Source organism: Diadema antillarum, unplaced genomic scaffold (genome assembly GCF_040938485.1).
Source record: "Diadema antillarum isolate AM-2024a unplaced genomic scaffold, OU_Dant_1.0 seq00000187_RagTag, whole genome shotgun sequence".
Lineage (NCBI taxonomy): Eukaryota > Metazoa > Echinodermata > Echinoidea > Diadematoida > Diadematidae > Diadema > Diadema antillarum.
In genome coordinates this window covers 1,242,809-1,262,586 of record NW_027271251.1, presented here as the reverse complement: position 1 = coordinate 1,262,586, position 19,778 = coordinate 1,242,809, and the positions used below count along the sequence as shown (strand labels likewise).

Genomic DNA, 19,778 nt, shown 5'->3' with positions numbered 1-19,778 from the left:
TGGTTTACATCCAGGTGTGAAAGTCACTACCAAGGCCAGAGTATTCAATCTGAACTATAAGCTGTGGCTGCAAAGCTCCAAGCTCTTCAGAAATTGAAGAATGTGATGGAGGAAGATTTGACATGGAGGAAGACTGGCATGATGCGACAAGATGGAAGCTGCTGAGAAATCTTGAGATAACAAACAGATGTCAACATGTCACTGGAATTATAAGTAAAGTTATCTATGTAGCTAAAACTTTCAGCAAGAACCAAGAAGTCAGGGAAATAGGTTCTGTCATACAACATGCAGGGATGCCAGTATAGTCATGGGCCTGAAAATGTTTGGGGAGCTATTAAAATTAGTGTGCGCTAAGTGCACATCACAAGCACAAAGTCCTTTGAACCAGGGTCTCTAGGGCCCTGTTAAACAGACCTTACCCCGACTAATTCCGGAGAACAAAATTCCTAGACTCTGGCAATAGAACCACAGGATAGAGGGAGGGGTACCGTTTTAACAGACACAAACCACAAACCTTCTCCGGTTAGGTTTTGTAACAACCTACGGTGTACCTGTTCATGGGCCAAGGGGGTGTTGTTACAATCCATGCACATGATTGGCGAGCGATGTGTCATTCTGATTGGACTGTTGCTCATGCGTGTTGAGTGCGTCAAAGAAATGTTACTAGTTATGTTTTGAACAGAATGGTTGTTGAGGTAATGTTGGGGTGATGTCGAGGTACTGTAATTACCCTTGCTGGCTAGGGTAGAATTTGGGTAAAGTTATCACTACGACATCAGAGCAACATTTTGCAGGGCAAAAAAAAAAAGATTGCCTGGACGTCACGATAACTCTGGTTTGAAAGGCTCTATTGAAACGGGGCTCAAGTGTCATTAGTACTGATTTAATTACCTCACAAGGCTCACACTGACCAGCACACATCTTCACTACAGTTCAGTACAGTATAAATCTAATCCATGGTATCACAATTATTGCCGAGTAGTGCAATAAAGCAACAATGAGTTTTGAGGGTATGGAGTTGTACCGGTAGTTGCCAAATCATTCACCAAAAGCATGGTTTCTATCAATATTACTTGTACCTGCATTTTTCTGAATAAACTAATGTAAGTTAATGAGGCAATGATATCACATGTAGTGTAACGTAATGTCAATTTCTTTGTCTATTTATGTCTTATCCATTCTTTTGTTTGAAAACATCTGTCAAGGTGTCCTGGATGTGCTGACATACATTGTACTTGTTTTTAATAAATGCCATATTTTATAAATCTGCAAAAAGAAATGACAAAAGCTCAGAGCAGAATTCTTGTATTAAATTTCATTGTCGACTTCATCTCTTTATTACCAGATTTTATCCAGCGACACAAGTACAGTACAAGTTCATTCAGCTATTGCAGAAAATATTCTTGTCACATAGAATGTGTGTGGACGTGTAACATCCTTTGATCGAACATGGTGGAAAACGTGTACAAAATTACATTGCTCATAGAAAAGACAAGTACACACAAAAACACGAAATGATGTTTTTGCATGTTTTTCTCCATGCATTGCAATACACATGACGACAAATACGCATCCACAAATTTGATTTTGAGCATGTCATGCATTGCAATACACAATACTACAAATATACATCCAGAAGTGTTTCATTTTGAACATGACCGACTACAATCTAACCACTTGTCTATCCAACTCATCAAATTCTTCTTCCAAAATAATGGCACATTTGTCGAGATACTTGTATCTGGCCAGAACACTTCTGTCACTTATGTGCAATGTCTTCGCGTAATCTCAAATTTTCAGGAAATGACAGGTACTAGTAACAACAAGCCAAGCTTCTATCTGATTTATCTGGAATATGAGACGAGAAGTCTGCGGACATGAACTACACCATAAATTATTTGTATGGTATTCTATATTCAAATATGATCTGAGGTGCAGAATACTGATGAGGGAGAATAAAGTCAGACATCACAATTGACTTGGCTTTTTAGTGTCTGCTAATAACTTACAGTATTGAGTGTATTTCATTCTAGGTAACTAATGCATTGACAAATATTTCTGATTTCTTACATGCAAATCATGATAATGAGTTTACTCATAACATGTCAAACATGGCACCTGTGAATCAGCAAAATTTGCCTTTGCATACCTACCAACAAAACTCTGCAAAATTTGACATTACACTTGACATCACAAAAATAACACAAACCAATATAACAAAGGCATAAATTGTCAAATATCAACATGAAAGATTAGCAGACCACAAGCACTTTTACAGTATAGCATATCATAACCTAGTTTTTAATTCTCATAAAACAAATTTCAATGTACTGTGTCAAGATTTGTAATGGCACACATGTTCACCACACACAGCAAATCAAATTTGTTGTGTACAGTTACATGTCATATTGTATATGCTCAAGTTACACTTGCTACACGATCATGTGCAAAATATCACAAGATTCAGTAGGCTCTACTGCAACCCTGTTTGATTATAATATGACCAAAAATATAAACAAATGTTCATTGTCCAGTAGATTTCAAATAAAATGAAGTAATGGATGGTACGTAATGTGTCTTCATCACTTGTTCTGAACAACTGATTTCATCTATAGAATAATACAAGATCTCTACAAGATAAATCACCATACAGCGCTGGATTAATTAACAGAAACAGTGATCATGACTGGCAATAGGATAAATCAATATTACAGCAATGTAGCTTTGACCATTAAAATATTTTGACAAGGACACATAATTGTTCCACACATTTTTGATGAATAATGAAGACATACTGACTAGACCCACAGTATTTCTGTGAAGAGATTCCACTCTCCACTGTCATATCACATATGCAAAGAAACAATGTTATTCCCTGACCACATTCCTCTGCAAAAAAAGTACTCGACAAGGCTTAAAATCCCCATGAAATGAATTTATATGCTCTTCCATTTCTCTGCCTATGTGGAACTGATATCTGTCCTATTCTGAATTGTCTTAATTCTGCCCACTTCTTTTCTTCTATTGTTGACCATCAGAGTGTAGATTCTGGATGATCAAATTATGCTATCATGAAAAAGCCAGGAAAAGGAGTGACTGAGAAAGCATGTGTGTAGACTGTAATATAGAAATGATATTCACAGATGTATATGTGTACGGATGTGTGTGTGTTTATCCCTTGAGCCAAGACAGACAAATGTATTCTTTCTTGAGGCAGTTGGAAGGTATGCTGGTGGCAAATTGTGGATACCTGCCACAGATCTGAAAATGATCAAGTAACATGTCATGTGCACCAAGGCTATCTTTTCTAAATGACAAATTTATTGAATGCCCCTATGAGGTTTACTTATAGTTTCACAAAATTTAAACACATATTCTAGGCCCCTTCTGGTACTATCAAAGCCTTTAATTCACACCAGTTTGCCAATTATTTGGTAATATTTGTCTCAGGAAGTTGCTGGCTACAGGGGCTAAATTATCTGAACCCATTTCCAAACTAGACCCTTATATACATATCAATGCTACTGTTGTGGGACTTCAAGTCACTGTGCTGTCACTACGACAACCGTATTGTCCAGTCCTGGCCTATGTTGACTCCTGGCTTGCGTATTGTCAACACCTGCCGATTGTGTGAGGTAGTGAAAGATAACTGGGTAGTGGCTGAAAGGAGAAAAAGAGAAATGAAAGAAAGAAAACAATAATAATAATAATAATACAATACATTTATAAGGCGCTTAATACTGATGTTTCTAAGCGCACAGTTTACCGGTAAAATTAATATTGAGACCAAAATGACACAAAAAATACCAAAATACAAATACAAAAAACATAATGCCTCCGGCACCACTTCGTGGCGGAGGCATAAAAATGTATGTTGAGTGTCTACACAAGTATCCAAATGTAGAGAGATACATGTATCATGACAGCACTAGCCATAAAGAGCAAAGCATCCAAAAAGATCTCCTCTCTATTCACATGTTAAACTTTATCCAGTTCTTGTACCTATGGGAAAAAGAATTGTGAAACATCTCACATTCCTTTCACTATCAAATGAAAGAAGAAATATTGTGAAAGTCATTCACCAAAGAAAAGTGCACTGGAAGCAACAGTTTACACAAAATTTTTTTAAAACAAAGTTAAAATTTAGGTCCCCAGAGAACTTATAAATCTTTAAATCCCGATTTATATCTTTTTACATCCCAATGGAATCCCATTTTCTTTGCTCATTTTTCCACTAATAAATTATATATCTTTGCTTGCTTTATTTGTTTGGCTAATAAAATTTCAATATAGTGAAAGAAGACTGCAGGTCCCGAGGACTTCATTCTAATTTGAGTTGCCTGTATTTATTTACTTTTTTGGGGGGAGGGGAGGGGAGAGAGGGGAGATGTTTAAAATTAAGAAACCATGACATTTCCTCAAAAGCCTCTCCAAATTGAATCCCAGAAAGTCAAAACTACAAAAATGTTTGTGACGTGCTTACAGTTTTCATATGGTTGTAGTATCATCACTTTGCTCTCTACAGCATACAAAGGATGGTGAATATTAGCATTTAGAGTCTGCCTACCAATCAACTTTCCACCTCATGATCATTCACTGAGAATTAACTGGACATAAAGGGTTGGATAAACAAAATAACCAGACAAAGAAACACTATTTCAACTTTTTGACATGCAGCAATGACATAATGATACTCACTTTGGCTGATTAGTTCAACTTTTTGTGGCACTGATTTTATTCCTATGATGACGACACGCTCAAGCCATGACTTGGTTGTGAAGCTTCCTCCAGACACGGCCCTGCAAGAGAGAAAAGTCAGAAGAAAACCTGAATATTCACCCCATGAATTAATTCTTACAGCAGGTGCAGCGACCGAATAACAAAACCATAAGGACATTAACGGTCCCTCAATCTTCGGTAACACCTGAGCAGAGTTTGGTTGCAAGCAAGTTGCAAAAATGTATCATCTTATTTCTTTTTATAAATCCTGCCACATATTTGAAAGCATACGGCATTAACAAAGGAGCTCCAAAGCATCAGAGCATTAAATTCTTACAGCGCTTCATGACAAAACTTGAGATCAGAAACTGGCGTGTACCAATGACTCCCACTATTTGGTGAATATAGAAATAAGATTACTCACCTTGACTGTAGCCTGTTGGTGCTAAATTCAAATTCCCGGTAGATGAACTTTTGTTCTTTGTAATCAAAGCTGTGGCCATCATCAATGTAGAGATCTCCCTTAGCTGTGCCCTGGATCAAACAATGAGATAACAGCAATGAAATTTAGGCGTGACAGAGCTACATAATTGAAATTTAACATTACACTGCTTGATTTTGGGTGTGATCTTCATTAATGAGCATGCTGGGTCTTGGTGTGGCATTGATAGAAGGCGCTGAGTGATGACTACCTACTGCAAAGAGACCATTACATGTTGTAAACAATGGCACAGGCCATGTACTAGACTGATGTAGTCCTACTAGCACACTGTCCTCTAAAAGCACAATATCTGCAAGAATTGGTATTGTTTGTATCATACTTGTCATCCAAACTGTTGTTTGAGTCACATCACAAGGCACTATAGTACACCGTCATCTACACTGTCCAAAGGTGGATGGTGAAACAAACTTACATCCCTGCCCAAGGCAATGGTAAGAGTGTACGGGTCATCCACTGTGAGGGCGGAGCAGCGGCGAACTCGCTCCTTGCGAGGAATGATAGAACCCCCTCGCTGGAAGACTGGAATCTAAAGGGTAAACACAATACATGTATCTAAAAGAGGTAAGCACGAAAGAGACATTCATGTATCATCTACTAGAACCCAAATCAATGGCACAAGTGATTCATTCCTTCATTTCACTCCTGATAACATGCAGCACAAACAAACAAACAAACAAACAAACAAACAAACAAAACAAAACAAAAACAAACAAATATTATCATTAAAGTATACACAAGCATCTTTTCCAGGCATGCAACAGTACCCATTACAATCAAAGGGTAAATGTTTTGACATCAGGGAAATGGATTTTAGTCATGACAATGGCAGAATACAGTTTTTTTGCTATGTACTGTCAAGCAATCAAAACTGACAAATGACATGGGTATATCCCAGTGATTTCAACATGAAAATCTGACACAATTTTGGAAGGACGCTTAACATCAAATCAACAAGCCTGGTTGGGAAAATTCTCTGTTAGTGAACATGCATTCATGAAGTTTTGCCTCATTCATAAGTTCTGATTCAAAACATCTTTTTTGCAGCACTGTGGTAACATTGACACACTCGTGTAAAAGATAGAAGGTTGAAAACCCTGAGAAATTCCAAATCATAACAATGCATCCACATAGCACATAAACCGAATCATACCTTATCTAAATCGGCAGCCAAATTGTGGGTAGCTGGGCCTTGGTATGTGAAATAAGTGTCCACATCATACCATGGCTGGAAGAGGATAAAACAGATATGTGAGTCGTATTGAGTAACTTCATCATCACAATCACCGGCAGCATGACATACAAAAACACAGTAAAATGAAGCTCTGAAGTACATGTAGATATATAATGTTATCAACAATAGCTGCCATGATGAAAATTTGGTGCAACAAAACTGACTGCATCATTCATTATAAACACAGATACAAACTTGTTATCATTCATGGGAATTGCCATATCACAGGCAAAAATCACTGTCTTAGGAATCAAAATTGCCTGAACTTTCTCAGTTTTCATTTCATATACAAGGAATTCAAGTTGCCATGGCAACTTTCCTTGTGAATTATGACACATTGTCACACTTTGTCCAATCAGTCATCAAGACTACTTGTGTAGAAAAAAAAAAGTTGTTGTGCATGAAAAGAGTCAGTTCTAGCACAATTGGTTGTTAATATAAAGATATCATCAAACTTGCACATATGAGCAAAATTTTTGTGTTTCTGAAAGTGGACAAGTAAGTGGGCCAAACAAACACTCACATCTGCTCCAGGGAAGTAGATTGTAGCTGTCCGCAACCCCCTCTCGGTCACCGGACTGACCAGTAAGGCATCACCTGGTGCAAAATTCAAAATACACTCATTAGTTCTCAGGTGACAACACATCTCAATGCTGCTCTTTGGCCAACTGCCAACCATGACCCTCCCCCCATATCTATATTCTCCACCTTGTGGCAGTAATCACACCACTCTCTTTCAGGCTTTAATATCTGGCTATATTTGAGCAAGTATTTAGCATTGCTATGAACAAATATATCTGTCACTGCTCATTCTCTCTCAAAATAAGCAACCAGAAGTGTTCTTCCATTACACAATGTTTTAAAGGTTAGCAGCAACAACAACAGACATGGAACAGCGCATTCATGTTATCATCCATCACAGCAGTGTTATTACAGGGAGGTGCACCTCCCTGGTTATTAATAAATGCTGTACACAGTGGTGAAAACTAACCTAACATCACTCACCAAGCATGTACTGGTCCTCCATGGTGAAAGTATCGACATCTGTGGGGAATTCCATCCACATGGGCCTGAAAATGAATATAACGTAACTTGTTAAGCCCTGTTCTTGCTCTGTTCTTCTAAAAAGATATTTCTCTATCATGGGGGGAGTGACTGTGCATACATGTAAATCAAAGGCATGGAGGAGTTGCTCCATCTGAAGCTGGCTATTGAAGAGAGATGGAATATGGAAATAATGCATCTACTCACCAATGTCACAGCATATAATTAAGGACGCAGATATTTTAGAGTTAAAACCATGAAATTACTAGTTACATGAAGTGAAAGGTATCAGTTGATCCATGAAGTTCCACTGCATTTAATATTGTGTGCAATCATACAATAGGCAACCATGATAATAATTTTTGAGACACCTACTAACTGTAGACATATCTTTACAACACACATAACCCACAATGTCCAGTTCTCCCATAGACTGTTCATCAACCTAAGTTTCCCATTCTCCTTGCTCTGAGAAATGTTTTCTTGTTGTTGTTTAATTCAGGCATTGTCTTGGACTAGTACTTGTATCATCTCAGGTATTGTTTACAAAAAAATAGTGAATGGTCTTAATTCATGTATGGAACAAGACTTTCGCATTCTGTGAAAGACAAGACATTGCATTCAAAAAAGCGAAACAAGGGATGCCAACATCTGCAAACCCAAAAATAATTGATGCACACTGAAAACAAATTCTGCAGGCAAAAATCATACTTGCTTTTATAAAATTGTTCATCAAAAGCATGCTACGATTCAATCTCAGAACAGCATTTTCCTCCTTTGGATGAAGAAAAACCATACTAAATTTGGTACAAACAACCTATTAGGCAGCCCTGTATAAAAAATAAAAAAGAATACGATATTTTGTGGGTACCAGTATCACAATATGGTGAACATCACTCACCTCATGACAGGCAGGCCAGTCTTGGAGGAGTTGAAGAAGAGAGTATACCAGAAGGGGAGAAGGGCATATCTGGCTCGGATGGCACTACGGATGATGTTCTTGTTTTCCTCCTGTAGGAGCCACGGCTCGCGTCGCTTTGTGTCGATGTGAGCATGGGCACGGAAGAACGGCTGATAGGCTCCGGCCTGGGGAAAAAAACAAACCAAAACCAAAACCAGTGCAATTTTCCTCCCAGTTGGCTATAGGAGCGTGACATGTCTGATGGAGTGTTTAGTGATGTACATACAGGTGACCAAAGACAAATATCTCTGTCTTTGGAAAACATCAACTTTGTTATCTCCAAAAATGATGAAAATCTTGGTCTTTGCACAATTTTTGGTCAAAACTTTACCCTAACCCTCATGAATTTCATAATATTATTTCAATCAAAATACATTCACAAGACTGTAAGATTAAGAAGAAATATCACAACATATTGGACGAAGTAGATTCCCAAACCTTATGTAGAATTTCAAGCATGGCTGTCCGTCAGTACAGCTTTTAATTGGTTCTTTGAGCACACAGTCATAGTGATGATAGACAATAAACACATTATGCACAATCGTATTGACAACAATAGGGACCTTTCAAATCGCTTTGGTGCTTTGTGACTTCAAATTATGAAATTGATTAGTCTTCTGTGTAAAATACAACACTAATTGTACTATCGCTGTCATGCTAGCAAACACGCGTTTGGTTTTGATTAAAATGTGGGAGAAAATATGCAATGAGATGTTTATGCCTTAAAAAAATAAAAAATAAAATCACATGTACTGGTTGGTATCACATTAGCATGGAGTCAAACAAGCATAACAAACACCAAACCCCATTGTGGGGGCTCTGCGATTTACAAGTCTTCATGATTGTACTGTGTTATGGACAGAAAATTACTCCTGCCAAAGACAGAGGTGGAGAGTGTACAAAAGAGTCATATGCTCATAAAAGCAGCAAACTGATGCATTTTCAAATAGTTCTGGCAGCACAAAGCTTTCTTGGTATGGTTATTTCATTTCTGTGAGCCACAGTGGATGATGGTGGAATAGAGATAGGTTAGTTTCCACCATGTTTTCCTATTGCTGTGGTGACATCACTCTTGCATGGATATCCCCCTTCCTTGGCCACTGGCACAGATCAAGCAAGGTCTACAGGCATGCAGGTTACCAGACAAAGTAATGCCGTAAATTCTAGCAATCTTCACCCAATTAAACCAAGCAGTAATATTTGTGTTGCAGACAGTTTAAATTGCACAAAGAATGGGGCTATTCTTCATTATGTAATTTTCTAAAAATCTACCAGACCAAGTACTGAGCAATTTGAACTGTGGTGTGGATGAAATAGACCTACAGAAAACTGTTCATTATGTTCCTATTGCAGTTTACAGTAATTTCATCACACATTTGCGACACCTAGTGAGCAATGGCACAAGTTCATTATTGATACACTGCTGCATCTGCAAAAGAAATCCACAAGTAGCACTCCAAGCAAAGAGGGTGGCATCTGCTTTACTTTTTTGCTTAATTTCATGCTACATGTAAGAGCTAATAACAGTATTTGCAAACTGTCCTAGCTGACGCACCTGGTACCACCTTGTCAACAGTTCCTCATCAGGGTTCTTGAAGAAACCACCAACATCAGCTGAAACACAAATCAATAAGGTATACAGAATGATGCATTTTGTAACAAATAAATTCCTATGGCAACTACATGAAAATTTGACAATCTCCATCTACTGCCAAGTCTATGGATTGTACCTAGAATGTTTTGCTTTTGCTGGCATTAATTTGTTTGTTCATGTGTTTGTTCTCTTTGAAATATCATTTGAAAAGTTATGAATGGATTTTGATTGATTTTTTCAGGACAGGTCTGCGTTGGAAATGAAGTTTAACATGATGACGGCAAAGGCAGAAATGTTTGTACAAGTAATATTTTTGTACTCAGCTGGATAAGATAAATTTTGTGTGTTTTAATTTTGTGGACCTTCACAACAATTGAGCAAGTACCTCTAACAACTCACCATTGCCAAGGCGGTTAAGAGCTTTGACAGCACATACTACCATACGAGGCAACTATTAAATCTACATTACATTTAACAACAACAAATTCACTCACACTGCAGGATAAGCAAGATGAGAACTACAAATACCGTAACAGTTACAGCCGTACAATATAATTACCTTGAGATTACAGATAAATAATAACCTGACATGATGTACCATGAACACAAGTGACAAGCTTTTATTTCAGCACTAGTTAAAATCACGCAAAATGCACCAAATTTCCACTTTTAAAGTATGCAGAAATAAATACATTGCAAGAGTCCCAGTTTTTACATGAAAGGTTTGATTGCTAATTGCTCCATAGCAGAATTGCTAAGTGTAATGTTGACTTTGACAGAGGTTAAATGAATTATAATTTCATGTATGATAAATTCATAAAGAATACTCATGATTGCAAATTCTAAATCCCTAAATCACCACTTAGTAAGTGAAACGTACCTCCTGCAAATGGAATGCCTGCGAGTCCAATGCTGAGAATCATGGGATTGCTTGCCTTCAGATGACCCCATTCGGCAGCGTTGTCTCCCGTCCAAATTGCACCTGTTGCCACAAGCAGATTGAAAAGCAATAACTTTGAAGCTCTACCATTTGAAAAGAAATATTTCTGACACTCTATCACTTGATAGCGTACCTAAACCAGGAAACATGGTTCAATATGATATGTCAAGGTGAACAAATGCTCTTTTTTAATTTGAGATACAATATTGTTGTGTACAAATATGATGGGTTTAAATCTGGAATGATATGAGTCAAATGAAGAAATTGCGACAACACTTTGTGATATTTGATGTTATGAGATTATGTGGCATTTAATACCACCTAGCACATAATTTCTGACTAATTTCTGACTAATGGAGCTCATATTCCCTTTCAAATTATCTCAGGAAGCACTGTCAGGGGATAAATGAAAGAAAGATATTATTCAGAGGGGTGAAGGTTCAGGTGTGAGTTTCTTCAGTTTGTCTCTCTTTACAAATTAAATTTGTTAAGATTGCAACTGCTGATCTGTAACTGTTGCGATCTTAACAAATTTAATTTGCAAAGGGAGACAAACTGAAGAAACTCACACCTGAACTGTCAGGGGATGTTGGAAATGCTTTTTGTCACTTTCTCCTCTCTGTACATACACACACAAACACACAAATAAAGTTGCCTATACTTTTGCAGTCTATCCCACACACTTTCATCTATTCAAGCATTTCTTCTGCATACAGGAAGTAAAGTCATGTTTGAAGTAGTCTTGATATTCGTGGATGGCTGTAAACACTTTACCGTATCGCTGTGTTCCTGCGTAGAAAGCCCTGGTGAGAATGAATGGCCTCTCGGTGCCACCAGATCTCTTGATCTGACCCTCAGTATTGGCCATGTGCTGTGTACCGAACAGATGGTATTGAGGATTAAATGTTGGAAAAAAAATGGACATCAACTTGACCTTAATATAGACTTAGGCATAATGACTAGCTATACAGCATTCAGTTTACATGATTATTCCGATACACATACATACGCACACTTATAGTTTCCATCACCACAATTAACTTAAAAACTAAAAGATTACTCACTGGTTCTCACATGGATGAAACCTGGCTCTCACCATGATGCCGTCTAAGATAGTGTGTCTCACTCAAGCTCTTTACTTGAGACGGGTCGAATCAATTTGAATCTCCTTCACCTATTATCCACAACTGATATCAATGTCATTCATTACTCATAGGATTTTCCTTTTTTGTTATTTGATCTCACACACTTAAGGGATTCACACTCTACAGACTCTCAGAATACAACTGATGGACACTTACTGTATGCTATCAATAAAAATATTGATGGCAAGTTTGCGGTAAGCAGTGGTAAAGCTAGACACTAAACATAATTTACTGTACTATCGAGCAGTATTACATGAAGGTACTTCATTTACACAGCAAGGCTTGAGGTACTGAAACACTCAAGAATGTTTTACAAACTTGCATTCAGAGAAATTATTTTAATAAGAACTCAAACTATCAAAGGAAATCTCAATCAAATCACACGGGAGGCAACTCACAAAATATAATCCATAGAGGTTGTGAACATCACGATGTTCCCAGCCGTTGGCATGCAGGGAGTCTTTGTGCATGGTGACCTCCGGGCCATTGAACACCGATGGCTCATTCATGTCATTCCAGTTGAAGAGGTTGGGACGGCTGCCAGCGTAAATCTGGTGGCTGAGCTTGTCTGCCCACCAGTCACGCACATCCTTGCGGGTGAAGTCAGGGTAGCTTGATGACCCTACGGCAGTCCAGTCAAAAATGACAATTTAAAACTAGAGCTTTGTTTTCCTCTAGAAGTAAATATATTACACACACAATGCAGATTCAGTCGTAAACAAATTGTAAACAAAGTTCTGTACTCTTGTGACTCCAGAGTATCATTGCCACTGAATTTGAAACATCAGTAAAAGACTCTGATACATACAGTAGCTGATCCCAGGGACCCCTGACACAGGAATAATGACATATTGCCTCTGGCACCCTCAAGACACAAAAAGACATTCTTCTTCTCAAGTTTTTCCTTTCCATTCCTTCAGACAGATACATGGGTAGACCCATTGATTCTGAAGGTCTTCCTTTCAAATTGATGATCCAGGTTCATTTTAACTGAGGCTTGCTTCCACTGTTCATGTGTGACATTGTACCATTGGGGTCAAGAGATACAGACAAGGGGTAGATCTCCCTTTCTGTAGCAACAAAAAGTCTTTCCCCCAGTAATGGCTGCATTCATTTTAGCATGACTATCCCCCTCCCTTGGCCACTGAGAAGACCAAGCAAGGTCTACAGGCATGCATTAGAAAGGTTTACTAAGAGAATGAACACTGTCTACTGTACATTCACAACTCTGTGTGCATGGTTAGCTGACGAGTGGTACATTTTCTGCTACGAGTTGGAATACAATTTTAAGATTGTTGATTGAAGTTCTGGCATAGTGATATATTCCCTGATTGCCCTAGCATGACTTTCACAGATTTATGTCATATATATTAAGAGATACTATGCATAGGCATAGAAGGTGGATTTGTTCCTGTGAATTTAAGAAGTGATGCTCAAAGTGATAGGAAAAAGCTTGGTACGGTAACTGAAATCAAAGCCTGATCAATGTGCATCCACACAACTAATTTGTTATACATTCTGATTTTGATGAGTAACAAAAACAAAACAAAACAAAAAACCAGAGAGAGAGAATATTCACATGAATTACACATCTTGAAAGTTTTTAATGCCCTTCATGTACATACAACACACAATCAACCAATCTTAGCCAGATATATAGGGTTCAACATAGGCTTTATGTAATGTCTCATGTTTTTGATCTGCTTGTAAAACTGCCTGCATCTTCTCAAGTTGAGACTTTATCAAAGACAACTATCACCTTCTTGCATCACTCTCCACAATACCAATGGGAACTTCCACCACACTCTAGTGATAACTTGAAAAGTGCAAGGTCAACAGTGCCTGTTATATCTACTTCTAACATCAGTTTGCTGTATAACCCAGCACAATGTAAAAGGAACAAGACTCCATGGTTTTGCAGAGAACATTTTTTGAGTGACAAGTTTCACTGTACCTGGCCAACACCAGCCTTCAAATTCGCTGCCGTCATTCTTCTGCACAAAGTAGCCATTGTTCTTTCCCTCGCTGTACATGAAGTAGTTGTTATCCCTGTGCACATGTGGATCCACTATGGTTACCATCTGTCATAGTAAACATAGAGAAACATGAATATGGATGGTGGCACATTAAAACAACTTTTCAAAAGAGAAAAACAATGTTAGACAGCTACATGCATTAGATGACAATACTAAAGATATATCATAAATTAAAGTGAGGCCGAGTAGTACCCGAGTCCGAGTTAGCCTGACCCGATCGGGTAAGTTTTGAATTGTGAACATTTTTGATTAATATTTCACATTTTTGTCGTTACCCAACAAATATCTTGTTATTACAGCGTCATTCTACACATTTCTTAGGCATACGTGTACATTTCGGAGCGAAATTTGACAATTTTGCAGGCGTACCAGAACTATGTTTTGCCTTTAATGGTATCACAATCCATTGCACACTTCTCACTTTGGGGCAGGTAAGGTGGTGTACTTTATAATCTTCTTTATATTGAATCACTAAATAGTCATGGCCTGCTTATCACTTAACACTCTTCATCAAAGGCAGAAATCTATGTTTGCTCATTATCCTGTGAAGTCTCAGCAGGTGATGTCTTTTTGTAATGTATCAGGCTGCACCTTGAGTGGTAAATGCATCACAGCATGTTTGCAGCAGTAATGCTCAATGTAAAGTTAGACTCTTTTTCTCGCAAAGGGAATGGGATGACAAACCAAGCACGGGGAGGGGGGGGGGGAAACTTAGGTAAGGTAATTCACTACAAGGCAGTGTGATTTGCCATTACTCAACCGATAGGCAATTTCTTCTGTGACATGTTGATATGATGTTATGCCGATACCGAATGCAACTTCTCAGAATATTCTGACAGAACTTGAAGAGAGAGCTGTAATTAACACATCCTTGTCTGAACCTTTACAACTTGCTCTTGGGCAATGCTCTCATTGTTCCTCAGGACAATGCTAAATGTTCTGTGGGAAAACATTTGGCCTCTACTGACACATACAGTTGTGCAGATACAGCGGGCCCTAAAATGTGTATCAGTAATAATGATTACTCTCAAGTTATTCCTTCTTCTTGATTTATTTTCTCTTCTTTTTTTTTTGGGGGGGGGGGGGGAGGAGGGGAAAACTAAAATTGACCTTTCTTCCTTTGGCTCCCAGGTGGTCCAGCATTCGCCCTGGGTCTGGGAACTTGTGGGTATCCCAGGTGAAGTACCTGATGATTATTTTGGGAGGGAAGAAGAGCAAATCATTAACATCTATGTCCACAGCACTCACCAGAAGATGCTCCTATTTGTTTACATTGAATGGCTTTATTGGACCTCAAACTAAATAACATACATATTGTGGTTATTAAGGAGAATTATGAAAAAAAAAAATCCTTGCGGTAAATTTTACAGGAAAAGCACTTCTATGACATCAATCTATCTACTAGACAATTATATCACATTATGAAGTTCATCACTGAACTTTCAACTCAGATAATTGCTGGCCTATTATTAGTAGCAATGCCCATGCCACAGGAGTGATGATGTGGCACTGCTCACCATGATTAAAGGTCAGATTACTATATCAACACAGAGGTGCTATTTTTTAATTTCTGTTTGTTTGGAATTCACTGTGCAAACAAAGAGTATGAAATCTATCACTGCCATAACCACTCAAGACAAAATGCATTTTCCCTCACCACCGGACTGGATGTTTAGATAGAATGACTGTACCAACCTCTTGCCATCAGTGTGCTCAATATCCAGCCAGATGACATCACATGGAATGTCATGTGCATCAAAGTTGGCATCAACTCTGTAAAGATGATGAAACACAGATCATTGAAAGCAATCCCATGCTTTTCATAGATAGCAATAATCATCAATGCCTGTTCAAAGCAAGTGTACCTTGGATAGTCCTTTAGGCTCTCATACTTCATAAGATCAGTCAATGCAATGTGACTCCATTTGGCTTATTTTGTTTAAATGGTCAATACATAACATCTTGAAACATTGATATACTTCTACATTTTATAGATAGGACACAACTAATCATTTATACAACATATCACTCTGATATACTGACAATCCACTCAAAATATATGTATCAACAATTTACAGATAATAATACAATAATACAGCTTTAGAGACTCTCATTCTTGTTTAACAGTCATTTATGTCTTATGTGTTCATATAACTAATGAAAGGGAAAGACATGAAGGTATACTGTAAAAGTGGAAATTTTTGCGGTGTTGAAATTTCGCGCAATCAGAAACTAGCGCGAAATTAAAAGCACACAAATATTTTTGCTTGCCATATGTTCCTGTAGTTGATGTTGTTGATACCGCGGAATTAAAAACAGGCGAAACTCTTCTTATCTGACCGAGCGCGAAAAATTAGTCGCACGAAAATATCCACTTTTACAGTATTATGCCTTCTATATGTCACGATCACAGAACCTTGAGTCAAATGTAAGTCATTCTTTAATAAAAAGAGCATACTTACTGCTTGACATCCTCCTCATCATTGTAGTTCCAGCGGCACTGGTGGTAGGCTATGGAGAACAGCTGATGTTGGAGGGAGAGAATAAAGTTTACAAGATTTGACTAATTTAGCACAAGTTCAAATTCAATCAATTCAAGTTCAATCATATTCATCTTGTCCCTTGAGGAAAGACACCACAATTTCGTGAGCGACAGCAGAAAGTCTCAACAAATACTGTAAAAGTGGAAATTTTTGTGCATTTTGCGCAACCAAAAACTAGCGTGAAAATCATGCACACAAATATTTTTGCTTACTATATGTTTCATTAGCGCATGTCTTCACTGCACAGAATTAAAAACATGCATAACCAACCCACATGTACAATACCTCTGAATACTAATCACTTCTGGTTCTAGAGAAGAGTACTTTTTATCAAGATTCCTTAATTTGGGGGGGGGGGGGGATTGGGGCCCCCCTGGGGCCTCCGTGGGTGGAGCATGGTGCCCATTTAAACAAATTTTTAACCAGAAACTAGCGTGGAAATAATGCTCACAAATATTTTTGCTTGCTATATGTTTCATTAGCGCATGTCTTCACTGTGCAGAATTAAAAACATGCGTAACCAATCAACATGTACAATACTTCTGAATACTAATCACTGTCGTCTTTCATGCTATCTTGAATACAGCACTAAAAGCATATATTCACTCATTTCTCTCTTGCAAAAAAAGTAATGCTGCCTCACATCACACCTCACTACTAATAGCATTTCAAAAGCACTATGCGTTCCCCTTATGACTTTCATTTATTTATTCATTTTGTGTAAGCATGTTACATTTTGTGGATTGAAACTAATATTTCTAACTGAACTTGCATCAAATTGCCCACGTCCATTTTCAGTACAATGTAAAATAAAGAGGGACCTTCCTGAACTCTAAGAAAGACAAAATGAGTGATAGGAAGGCAAAGAATACTCACAGGAGGGAGGTAGGGCTTGCCAGTGAGAGAAGTGTACTGAGACATGACATCCATAGCAGAGGGTCCAAAGATGAGGAACGTGTCAATGATACCAGACTCAGAGTACCAGTGTGTGTCTACCTGGGGCACATCACTCTCCCCCTTCACATAGTCCAGCATGCGACCAAACATCGACTAGGGAAAAGAATAGTAAGAAAAAAATGTTCAGAATACACAAGCTTTGCATCAATTCTTCAACACAAATTCAGACACAGAAATTCAACCCACATCACACACATTCTATTAATTACCTTGTACATATCACAGACAAGGAAGACTGAAATTCAAATTCCATTATCAAGACTTTCAGTGCACTTACATTAAGATGCTGAAGAATATCAATTTTGATCTGCCCAAGAAATATTACAAATTACCTTCATATGCTTTAACATTTGTCTTAATAAAACTGCACAAGTTTTAACCTGCAATATTTGTTCCAGAAGGCAGATGATTTAATGTGTGTTATATATGGTAATGTGTTGAATACCCTATATGTGGACCTCATAAAATAGTAAAAGGAGACAGGGATAAAAATACTACATCATATTCAGTTGTTGATTACTATTGCTCAATGCTAAATCAAAGGAATTTATTGACTGGAACTCCACACAAAAATTGAAGTGGGAAACACACTCAATTTAACTAAATCATTTCAAATCATTGCCAAGAATACACACACAAAAAAAGCAAAACTCTGTTAAATCTATCAAATCATCATGCCATAAGTATTGTAGTCATTACTATCCACACAGAAAGTGCTCCCTTTGTTCAACACTGTATTTTGTACAGTTCCAATGTCAGCTATAACCATTGCCTATCACTGTTGACAATGTTAATGCACGACATTGACTACTGCAAAGGAGGTAGGAACTTTATCATGCACACCAACCTTGTCAGCTGTGTTTGATGAGATATCAATCCACGTCTCTGCAGCATTCAGCCAGAACAGACCAACTGTTCGCTCTTTGCTGTAATAAGAGGAATTAAACACAAACAATGCAGTGAGTATTAAACCCAATATTCAATATGCTTTCTTTCTGCTCATTATTAGGATTTTAGAGATTTTATATCTTCCCCTATTAAACTTTAAACAACTGATTCCTTCCCACCCCCCCCACCCCTATTGAAGAAATGTACACACCTCTGTGTGTATGTTTCTGAATGAGTGTGTTTTTGTGTGCCCGTATCCATGTATGAGGGCTGAATGCGGACAAATGTTTTTCTCTGCCTGGTTCATATCACTGTACTCTGCATTAGTCAAATCTCCTACAAAAGGTGTAAAATGCATCCTTCAGTGATAAGAGGCTGACAGTTCTAGAACATAATGGTTATTATCACAGGCATCAAAATCAAGATTCCAACTGAAGAATTTTTGTAGTGAATGTTTACATTGTTCCAAGCAATCTGTAATGATCCATCAACATGAAACCACTAAAAAACACTAGATAACATTTGGAATCCTCGTGCATGATGTGAAAAGTTATGTAAGACATACATGTACACTTACACATATACATGTAAGAATTGGTTTAACAGCAATATTGATCGCAAATCTTGAATCATATTTCACTTGCCTCTACAGGATTTTCAACTGAACTCCTCTGGCATTGAGATTTCACTATCTCTCTTCGACCCATTGTGTTGTGCAAAGTCACATAGGTAGCTATAGCCACCTTTAAGTTTTCCTTTGCAATATTTTGATTAAAACAATATGGATTTTATTACACTGGTACTTGAAATAATAAAAACACTAATAGTAATAACATTAACACTTTTCATGTGTTGGTCTCTATCATGAATAGATGGTCAAGGCTTGGAGAAAGGCATACAGAAAATATGAAGAGATACATCCTCAGCACCACTCTATAAAAATGATAAAGAAGTAATAGTAACACTCACTTGTGGGCCAGCATTAGCGGAACAGAACCATAGAGAGCCATACGCTTGTCAAGCTCATACTCAAAGACATCCAGATTGTATAGGCGGTATGGGTCAGATCCCCTGCATGTTAAGAGATTGAACAGATTTAAGTCAAGTCTTAAACATTTTCAGTCCGTACTATGTCAAACTCCTTTATATATCAATGATGACTTTCTCACATTTGAACACTGACACACATACCTAAAATGACCGTAACGATCACAAAGT

The 19,778-nt window shown here is 37.8% G+C and overlaps 1 protein-coding gene across 2 annotated transcripts in view; it reads right to left on the bottom strand.

Annotated features, from left to right (window-relative positions):
* Positions 1 to 3,304: 3,304 nt before the first annotated feature.
* Positions 3,305 to 19,778, bottom strand: part of LOC139728605 (neutral alpha-glucosidase AB-like) — a 30,874-nt gene continuing 14,400 nt past the window's right edge. For both annotated transcript variants that reach the window (XM_071639545.1, XM_071639546.1), the window contains exons 8-26: positions 19,530 to 19,631; positions 18,520 to 18,598; positions 17,592 to 17,765; positions 16,635 to 16,696; positions 15,868 to 15,945; positions 15,283 to 15,358; positions 14,091 to 14,217; positions 12,535 to 12,758; positions 11,766 to 11,862; positions 10,932 to 11,033; positions 10,013 to 10,071; positions 8,398 to 8,582; positions 7,458 to 7,522; positions 6,976 to 7,049; positions 6,372 to 6,446; positions 5,634 to 5,747; positions 5,144 to 5,253; positions 4,699 to 4,799; positions 3,305 to 3,660 (exon numbers count right to left, since the gene is read on the bottom strand). In XM_071639545.1, the coding sequence (XP_071495646.1) occupies positions 3,557 to 3,660; positions 4,699 to 4,799; positions 5,144 to 5,253; positions 5,634 to 5,747; positions 6,372 to 6,446; positions 6,976 to 7,049; positions 7,458 to 7,522; positions 8,398 to 8,582; positions 10,013 to 10,071; positions 10,932 to 11,033; positions 11,766 to 11,862; positions 12,535 to 12,758; positions 14,091 to 14,217; positions 15,283 to 15,358; positions 15,868 to 15,945; positions 16,635 to 16,696; positions 17,592 to 17,765; positions 18,520 to 18,598; positions 19,530 to 19,631 (2,008 nt within the window). In that variant the 3' untranslated portion in view covers positions 3,305 to 3,556. The remainder of the gene's footprint in view (positions 3,661 to 4,698; positions 4,800 to 5,143; positions 5,254 to 5,633; positions 5,748 to 6,371; positions 6,447 to 6,975; positions 7,050 to 7,457; positions 7,523 to 8,397; positions 8,583 to 10,012; positions 10,072 to 10,931; positions 11,034 to 11,765; positions 11,863 to 12,534; positions 12,759 to 14,090; positions 14,218 to 15,282; positions 15,359 to 15,867; positions 15,946 to 16,634; positions 16,697 to 17,591; positions 17,766 to 18,519; positions 18,599 to 19,529; positions 19,632 to 19,778) is intronic.